At 43.8% G+C, this 9,978-nt stretch overlaps 1 protein-coding gene across 1 annotated transcript; it reads right to left on the bottom strand.

The window, feature by feature from the left end:
* Positions 1-1,313: 1,313 nt before the first annotated feature.
* Positions 1,314-9,695, bottom strand: notum1a (notum, palmitoleoyl-protein carboxylesterase a). The gene is made up of 11 exons (XM_061846285.1): positions 8,953-9,695; positions 4,960-5,012; positions 4,756-4,851; positions 3,627-3,687; positions 3,485-3,543; positions 3,297-3,399; positions 3,019-3,210; positions 2,221-2,318; positions 1,978-2,125; positions 1,839-1,886; positions 1,314-1,759 (listed from the first exon to the last, which is right to left on the bottom strand). Exons 1-11 carry the CDS (start codon positions 9,309-9,311, stop codon positions 1,456-1,458), a joined length of 1,521 nt encoding a protein of 506 aa, XP_061702269.1. The 5' UTR covers positions 9,312-9,695; the 3' UTR covers positions 1,314-1,455.
* Positions 9,696-9,978: the final 283 nt, after the last annotated feature.

Genomic DNA, 9,978 nt, shown 5'->3' with positions numbered 1-9,978 from the left:
GAACATTTTTTTCCCCTTTGTACGTATGTAATGTGTCTTTTCTTTCAGGTCTAATACAAAGACATGCAGTCAACACAAGAAAGAAAAAACATCCATGTATTTACAATTGTACAAAGAATCACTTCTCTGTGAAAAAATAGCACTTATAAATATGATTTACATAACAAAATAAATATGTAAATAATCAACGTAGTTGGAGTTTCTCCTGTTTAAAAATATGTTACAGAATAAAATTACATTTAGTAATAGCGTTCCTTCTGCGGTTGGTGTGAGGAAAGAGGTCCTTAGAAAAACACAAGTCCATAGAGCTTTGCCATTATATTAAAAGGTAATCTCTAATATGAAATATAAGCATGGAGTTGACATCGTGAAAGAACCTATACAAATACTCTAAACATATACAATAGACAATATTTGTCTCACTTTAAATGCTCATTGCATTGATTTGAGGGTTGGGAAAACTAGCGGGGAGCCTAATTTACAGAACGCTCTTTGGATCTTGAACGATCCACTAGCAAGAGGTACACTTTCGATTAAACGGCACTATGGTACGCGTGTATGTGTGTAGCGCAACAAAATGTCTCGAAAACGCCTCCAGGTCCATCAGTACCTGGATTACAAGTTTGAGTAGTTGTCTTTACAGCATGTGGCCCCATCGTTTCTGACCAGTAGGGAGTCTTTCGGGAGAGATTATGGGACAAGTATACCGTATTTCCTCAACTAGTGGCCGTCCCTGTAATTGACGCCGCCCCCCCCCCACCCCCCTCCCTCCAGATCAGATTATCCATCTCAAATAAAGTCCAATAGACGCCAGTGAAAAGTCTCAGTTCATAAGCGTCGAACTCTGCTCATGCAGGGGTTAACCAAAACAGCAGCACCGAAGCAGAGAACATTTTTCCACTTATATTTGTTCCCTGCACAATATTAATGATTATCTTGAGCTATCTGGAGACATTGATTAGCTGTCGATGCCATGAAACCGGCACGTAGTTGCTCACAATATTGCGAGCGTCCATTTTGGGGAGCTACTCGACTTACTACCTCCTGCCTTGGTTATTTACTTTTATGCTGCATTTCTCCAAAACTGTCATTTTGTGTTAATAAGCGCAATATACAAACAACATGGTTTAATGTTATTCCAAAAATGCATTTGTACAAGTAAATGCATAATAGTGTTTGAGTACATAAAGTTCCCCCGCCACTATATGCGGAAATACGGTAAGCTTTTTTTTTTTTTTTTTTTTTTCCTTTTTTGAGGTGCAACATTAAGCAATGTGTCATAAGGGGGGGGGGGGGGAGAGAGAGAGAGAGAAGAGTAAGGTAGACAGAGATTGGTTGGAGGTATCAGGTCTAGACACTGGCCAGAGAGACCAGCCACAACCCTGGTTGGGCTTTAGCTTGAAGGTACTGTTAAGTGTGTTTTTTCGTTTACTTGTTTTGTTTATACGAGTGCCCTTAGCTCCCACTGCTAAGCATCCCTAGTAGCTTGCTGGGGTCCATTCCCTGCTGCTGGGCCATCTTCTGCACGTCGAAGCCCATGTGCATGAGGAACTGGATGACGTTCATCTCTTGGCCCGTGAACTGGTCTCGGATGGTGGGGCAAGTGGGGTTGCAGTGCGGCCACGGGCAGCTGTCGATCAAATGCACGGGGCAGCCTTTGGGCGGGGCTTTGTTGTTCCTGTTGTCGTGCAGGCTGCGGTCCCAGCAGTGCAGCGCCCGGGGCAAGGAAGTACCTTTGACCTGCACGTCCGTCCAGTAGCTGGAAGACGACACAAGAGGGCGCTGTTAACTCAAAAGTACGCCCACCGAAGGATACTTCAGTGGAGCTTCAAACTCACTTTCTTGTGATGACTTCATGAGAGAGGCATGCTGGGGCGAACATAGCCCTAAAATGAAAGACATTTTCAGTCAGCCTCAGTGTTAAAACTGTCGGCAACGTTGTTCCCCTTTCCTCCTCAACGCTTGAGGTTAGCTTACGGTACATCTTTCAGGGTGTTCCTTAGCTCAATGCCCAGATTTTGGATGTAACGCCACTGGCCTTCCTGCACCGGCTGTCCCGTCAACTGAATGTTGTCCACTGTCAATTGGGCTTCGTCGAACAGCCACTGGACCACAAAGACTGGGCCTAGGGACCGGTTTGATAGGGGCAGATTTCAACCAAACTGATCATTCGTGCTTCTCTTCATCAGAGAATGTGGTTTCTGTGGTGCTGAAGCATACTTTTTATGGTTGGGAAGACTCTGTAGCCAAAGAAACAATTCCACTCCTCTCCTTCATGGGCTTGTTTGCATTTCTCTGGTACCACTCCTCCCCAGTACCTGTTGATTAGGTCAAATAAAATGGTCAGTGCTATTTTATGACGGCCATGTCTGGCAGTGCCCCATACGACCCAGCAGATGGCGAACTAGCATAACAAAAAAAAAATGGCTAATAATTAACGCCGTGAATAGAAATGAAATAGAACAAAATGCTAAGGATGCGCTTACAGTAAGTAATCTTACAGTGTGTCGGTCCAAATTCGACAGTACAGGTCCCTCAGTCCTTTTCTGCAAAGTAATGCAGTTTTCAAGGAAGCTACGTAACATATTGATCTTGATGAGGTTTTTTTTTCCAAATAGATTATTGTCAATCTTGCTTTCGATTCTAAATGATTGTTCCTAAGCCTAAATTCTAATGCGCCACGTGACCAAGAAACAGACTTTTCCGTGTTTAGTTCTTGGCTATGGACCACATGGACCAATCTCTAGAAGTCCTTCCAACCTCATCAGTGATTGGGAAAAACTAGAATCCAGGTGGCTTCCTGCTCATTTCACAATAGCTGGAGAGTAGATGAAAACAGAAATATGAGCACTTCAAGTGGAACTGCAAGTATATTGTGAGGGTTACTGTTAAGTTCCAGAAAATTGAGGACTCAAATGAGCACTGCTGCGAGTCACTTTGTATTGGATCTAGTTGGTGTAAGATGCTTAACATGACAGCAGTTTATAGCCTCTGGATTGTGAGTGCCGAGCTGCCTACTTGATGCCTCTCTTGATGGTCTCGGTGGGGGCACAGCTGACCGCATCCAAGCAGTCTGTAAAATCATATTGCTTGTTGTCCAGGAACCATCCGGAGTCCGCCAGGCCTCGCACTTGAATCGTAGTGTGTCCCAGACCCTCCAGGAGCTCTGACACGCGGTCAACGTTCAGCAGCACCCCCGTACCACCAGCGCTGCACGCAAATGTGACGTATATTGGCCAACGCGGCACCAGTTCGAAGGTTCACGCGTTTGTTTGTCATTCAACTTGTGAACATACCTGCTCCCAGCCAGCAGTAGAACCTTGGCATTGTCCAGACCCTTTTTAAGCAAGGCTTTCACAACCTCTTGAATGATCAGCGAGCCCATAAATGCATAGCCACCTGCTCACCACACAGATGCAACACGTGGAATTTGGAGTTGGTTTCCCTTCCGTGCTACGATTCAAACTATCCAGCAATGACTTACTGTGCTCTGTTTTGGCGGTGGCGCCACTCCACGCATCACTGGAGCAGTATGGGATGTACCTGTACAGAAAATCTGTTCAAGTCAAACCCTGTGATTGAAAATAATTGCTGAGAAACGAATAAATAAACACGAGTCAACCTACACCATGTTGGCATTCCACCAGTGAGGGTTTTCCTCTGGCAGCGGAGACAGAATCCCAGTGCCTGTGCAGACAGATCACCATGCATCATTAGGCATTCCGGTACTCCCAGACACATCCTCTTCCGCCTCATCATCATTACCACATGGATTATAGTTATTACACCACAACGAAAGACGGTAGCATCCACGTTCTTGGAGCAGTGGGCGCCAAGTTGACTTTTACCGCAGACACAAGCGATTGACTCAGAGTCACGAGAGCAAAGCAAGGCCCGTGTTTATACTGATAGTGAGCAGGTTTACGCGAAATCTACATGACCTTGAAGTTGGTCTGGGAGAAGAATTGTCGTGGGTATAATTCTGCATATTGCAGTTAGTGCTGTGCATATGAAGGTTCTTGTAGACCAACGGGGGAATTTGGGGGATCCATAAGATTCATGGTCTGATTATTTTTTTTTTTTTTGGTGAACAAATGATGGCTCGTGGTTCTCTTTGAGGACATTATTCATAGCAGCACTTGAGACAGCAACATTGGTCTTGAAAATTGGATCTATGCCTTGGCCATTGATTTTACACTATTCAACGGACAGTTGAATTTTGTCGTTCCATTGGGGGATGCCACCTGAGAACTAGCGGTGGTAAAATGGGCTACTCTGCCTGACAAAAGTGATCCAGTTGACTCGAGTTAGTGTTGGCGTGCAACTTGAGTCAATGGAATCGGAATCCACTGCGCTTCTGTTGACTTTCCCAACTCAAGTCCAGGAACTGGTAGACTTCCACTAAGTCAGCCATGTTTCAGCCACCTAGAGTCAGTGAACCAATGGAATAGACTCCTCGCGGCCTGCATTGTTTCCAGCGAGGCTGCTCTTTTTCTGTGAGTTTGCTCAACTTGCCATATGTAGCTACTTGGCAGAGGCTAGCCAGAGACCTCGGTGTTGTGATTCCCGATTCATTCCGAACATGTGAGTCCTTAACCCGAGGGATTCAGGACTGGATCAGCGCTCGCAGAAACCATTGCTGTCTTTGGGATGAGGTGTTTTTCATTTTGTGAGACTGAAGTCAGGTGGTATTAGTTTGGCAGGGATTTCAATCCAATGACCTTATACACAGCGGGCAAGTGAGGTGACGCTGACCTGTTTTTGTTTGAGGCCACTTGGACGAGCTCATCAGCCTCCTCATGGTCTCATATCGGCTGTCGCAGTTCTCTTTGTTGAAGCAGTACCAGCCGCCTGTACAGAGGGCGCACACAGAGTCAGCATGGAACTATTTTCAAATGAGAAACATTTCACTGAGCAGTTTAGAAAATGGATTCATTGATATCCATTCTTTGTACTGACCTTCCAAGAATATCAACCAGCGTCTGCTTCCTCTGGATTCTTTCAGGTAGTACCTAAGGGACATCCAAGAATACACCATTTTGTCATGTACTATCTCTAGTTACACGATACCTTTTCATTTTCAGCCAGTGTGACAACATGCTTTAAACAAACACATTCCAGTCTTGCTATGGTGTGCTTTCCAATTCTTCAGGGGAGATAACTAACTGCGGCAATACCTTCACCGTTTGTGTTGTCAGTCAGTCAGACTCTTATCCTGAACTTTAGAGTCCTGTTGCTTTGTTGATTATGGTCTTCCCAAAAAAGGTGACAACAGCCTGCAGCAAAGGCAAAACGGAAACTGCATCGGAAGACTACAGAAGTTGCTTATCTCAATCTCCCCTGTGCTGTTCGCACTCCAAATGCCGGTACACCAAGTAGGATGTTTCTTTGAGCTCATCATTCTTCGGGGGTGATCTCACAAAATCACCTATGACAGCACTGATTGGTATTTTAGATTGCGTTAATCGCACGATAGCTCACTCAATATTTACACCGATGCTGTCCCATTGCAGATAGCGACAAATTCGAGGGCAAAGCAGAAGGACGATCACGGACGGGTGTGTCAATGAGGCAGCAGCAGTTAACTACCCGTGACTAAATACCAGCGACGGCCAAACACATTTCAGTGACTGCATAGAAATCTGTTTGCTCGGATGCTGAGTCACATTTTGGCCGCGTGGAATGACTTTACGCTATTGTAGTAAGCCGCAGTCGGCGCTGTTCACGTCCAAGCACTCGATACGACCGACACGTACTAAATGATGTGATTGGACAGCAAACGTGAGCTGGTGGGTTTAGCATCTTAACTGAGAACCACCACAGTGCTGAATGCCCCCCCAAAAAAGACCATCTGCCAGTAAGCTGTCGACCCCCCCCCCCCCCCCCGTACCGTTACTCCCGCTATGTCTCTAAAGAGCTTAGCATTACCGCACTCCTGATAAAGGAGGAATTACGTAGAGTTATTATTGTTAAATCCACGAGTAGACAACATATCATCAACTCTTTTTAGTCATGTCTGCACATCGTTTTTCCGGTCCGGTAAATATCACACTCATCATAATGTTGGTAACAATTCAAATATAAAGCGTGGATCTCCAAATGACAAAAAAAGTACACGATGAAGACAGCTAGCTATAATTTTGTATATATTTTAGCATTGACTAAAGAGAAGTACAATTTCTTTGTTTATGATTATGTCTATGGGGAATGAGAGCATCTGACCTGGCTTGCAATGCAATTCTAAGAAGAATTAAAACTTTTTTTTTTCCAAGCAAATAACATTTAACAAAGAAATGCTCGTATTTTCCCAAGTTCTGTATGAAACTTAAAATGTTTTATTCATAAAAAAAAAAAAAGAGTGGCACTTGATAGGAAAAAGTTCCCTACTCGAGACAGAAAGTTGTAATTAAAAAAAAAAAAAAAAATCCAGTGCTTTTTACTTTAAAGAGACATGTGTGACGTCATCATGCATTTAGTTCCGTGGATGAACCGTTTTTAGAATTGAAATCATTTTGGATTTTTGTGTGAAAGCTCCACGAAATAGACAAGTAGTGAGATCGAAGATCAAAACCGAAAAAAGGCCAGTGTCCCATACTTCTTGAGCCAAAAACCAGAACATCCACTGACCCAAAATACCCGAAAGCCTTGTATTCTGACCCACCAATGCGGAATATAAACTTTTTAAGAACAAGCGGGACGGACCCAAAGGAATTTCAATACATATCTACATGCACAGGTTAACGATTTGATTAAAAAATGCTACCTCGAGGGCGGAACGATACGATACGGGTCATCGTAGGAGCGATACGGTTATTTGATCCCATTGGGTTTGGGGCAGAAACACTGCGATAGTTAACGTTTATGATGTAAACGGTTGGACGGATGTTAATCATAAATTGATTTGACTTAACCCAATTCTATAAAATAACAATCATCTCACCCATAATCGATCATTGATCTTAAAGACATTTACTTAACGTTACCGTAGTGCACATTATATCTGAATCCAAAAGCTAGTTTATTTTTACATTTTATTATTTATATATTTTTTCATGTCTTTTTATGTAGTAATGTAAAAATACCTGACAGCCAATAAAGTTCTTTTAAAAAAAAACATGCTTGCAGGATATGGGAGCGACGACACAGAATGTCGCAGATCAGACTACAAGACAAATTTGTTCTTTCACGATTGCACAATGCCAGACTACTGCAATAAAATCTCGTATTCCGATGCCACCGCATCCCATTTCGTTGGATTTTCTCGTCAACTCAAATGCGCTCGGATACATTCGTTACCGTGGCGATGACAACGCGAGTGGATTACCGTGACTGCATTGTAAGAAGAAAATGGCGCCGGGGGGGCTTTGGGGTTGGTGGTCACCCGTGCTCAGGACAGGAGAAGGACGTTCGTGTAACGCTTACTAAAGGTATGTTCACATACTTTTTAATGCAATACGGCTCGCAAGCAGGCAACAAAACGTTACATAGCCTAACAAGCTAGTGCTAGCACTCGCGGTTTTGTGTAAACATGCTGCCATTCTGTTGGAAAAAAAAAAAAAAAAAGATGTGACCAGAGCAATAAATTTGAATCTTTTTGGAGCCAATGCACATACTTTACAAATGAAAAATCCCACGATACACCAACAAATGTCACAAAAAGTAGATACATTAGTTGCTGTATGTGCTTGGTGTACCTCGCTGGCATAGATAGATGAACAAAGATACATTTATTGTAAATATATATGTTTTGAGCAATTACGTACACTAGTATTGAATGAACAGGTCATTTAAATTGACTAATTGCTCCATCTTGTGATCAGATCGGTGATTGGTTATTGTGTTTTTGTTTGTTTTTTTTTTTTAAACTCGCTGATCAGTGTTGGCCCCAGAAATTGTGATCGTGAAAAGCCCGATTGAAATAGTCCACAGTCATTTATTTTGTGAAGAACATCTGCATAAACAAACAGTTACCAGCCACGGGTGGTCCATCACATTCAGCCATTCAAGCTAGGAGCGCCACTGCACACACACACACACGCATTGTTATTTTTTATTTTTTTTTCATTTTCAACAATTGTAATGCGTGCTCTCTCTCGTGGTCATGCAGCCAATCTTTGGCCTCACGATATCTGGTCCACAGGCCTACGGCCGAACTATCCAAGGATTCCTGGCAAACTTTCTTTTGACAATACTGTCTGCTACTGATACAGTCGTAGCTCTTGTTTTTACGAACAAATGTCCAGTCGCATTGGTTTATTATTCCCAACACTGGAATATGCATGCACTAATGATAAGGAACGTGCCAGACATGGCATGCCGACTTAAGAACAACAACAACAACAACTTTGGTCAAAAAGACCTGAGCCGATTACTATTCAAAAGATGGACTCATTTTGGCCCCTCAATCCACAGGTTGGGAAACCCTGTTTTACATTGGTCATAAACCTAATGATAAGCAACAAAGGCAACCAATTTTTCAACAGACTATAATCGCCGGTAATATTTCACAATGCAACGGAATAAAAATGGAAGTGGACCAATTTTACTAATTAAGGGTCACAAACACTGAAGGTGTTTAAGAATTTATCATCACAGACATCAAGTTTAAAAGAAGGCCTTTGCCCATCATAAAAATACCACACTTTGAGAAGGTGACTTGGTAAAATGAAACGGGACCCATTTTGGGCCCCGAGCCACAGTTTGGCAAACACTGTTGGTTGTGATAGACATATACCGTAAACCTAATTCTTTCGCGACAAGAACGACATAACATCATTCGTAACAAGAGACGTGGATTAAAAATGTATTTGTCGCATCTGTTTTCTTGGGACAACCTGTGACCCGGAAAACGTTTTGGGGAGTCCGAGTGTTTTAGTGCCACGTTGCCGGCGACCACATTGACTGACCACTTGGGCATTTTTGCGAAGTTGAAATCGTCTCGCTTTTACGTACCCGGCGTGGCTGCCGTCGTTGCAGGTGACCGAGGCGTTCTCCAGAAAGTGCAGCCTCATGTCGTGGTCGAGCTTCTGCGCGGAGCACGGGTACAGCGACTGCGCCAGGTTCTTGACCTGCGTCATGAAGTTATCCATGTTCTCCTCCACGGCGGTGAAATCCAGTGGGAAGCTCTCGGTGGCGTCACCCCGGTTGCCGCTCGCCGCCCGGTATGTGGGAGGAGGCGGCGCGCGTCGCGGTTGCGGGTTGCGGCCGCCGCGGAACCTCCGCGCGCACAGCCCGGCTCCGGACTGCATCACGACCAGGAGGAGCGGAACCAACAGCGGCAGCAACGATGAGGGGACCCGGACTGCTGTCATCTTTTTTCCTCGGATCGTTAACGCGAGTGTCCTTTTTTTTTTTAAATTTGAAATTTGAAATGACCGAAGACAATTTTACTTTGAAGTCCTGTTGGATCACTCGTGGAATCCTCACAGACGTTCCACTCGACGCTGGTGCCATGCTCTTGTATTTTATTCAAACTTTCCCCCCTTGGGTGCGCGTGCAGCCAATCAGCAGCGGCGGGGCAGGACTCGGGACACGATCAAGCGTGGCAGAACAACACCCACCCACCCACCAAAACCACCACAACCCTTTCATTTTTTTTTTTTTTTTTTTTTTTACACATGCTTCTTTTGATCCACGATGTTTTTTGGATGTGGTGTTTTTTATTGGCCTTGGAATGTTCATTTCCGCATTGCAGCAACAATTTAGTGTGACATGACAATAAACATCATGTTTGTCATCTGCACATTCACATTACAATAAAGTAAGATTAATAGTGCCGGGGGGGGGGGGGCACCTCTGACTTGGATCTCCTCGATGCAACATCAATTTATTAAGTGACAGTACACGTGTTTTTTTTTTGTTTTTTTTTTTGCACATTTGTATCACGTAAAAGTAACATTAGCCATTTACAGGGGGAGGCGACTGTCTTTAATTCTTATTAATTATTATCTTATTGTTATTTTAGTCAGGCAAAGTGTC

This window comes from Syngnathoides biaculeatus, chromosome 16, assembly GCF_019802595.1.
Source record: "Syngnathoides biaculeatus isolate LvHL_M chromosome 16, ASM1980259v1, whole genome shotgun sequence".
Taxonomy (NCBI): domain Eukaryota; kingdom Metazoa; phylum Chordata; class Actinopteri; order Syngnathiformes; family Syngnathidae; genus Syngnathoides; species Syngnathoides biaculeatus.
This window is presented reverse-complemented; position numbering and strand designations above follow the sequence as displayed.

Bases quoted from the DNA above. Each gene is read 5' to 3' on its own strand.
- notum1a (XM_061846285.1), bottom strand. From the start codon at position 9,311: ATGACAGCAGTCCGGGTCCCCTCATCGTTGCTGCCGCTGTTGGTTCCG. The intron at 3,400-3,484 runs GTAAGTCATTGC...TGTGGTGAGCAG, and splicing joins CACCGCCAAAACAGAGCACA to GTGGCTATGCATTTATGGGC. The intron at 2,126-2,220 runs GTATGCTTCAGC...ACCGGTCCCTAG, and splicing joins AGTCTTCCCAACCATAAAAA to GCCCAGTCTTTGTGGTCCAG.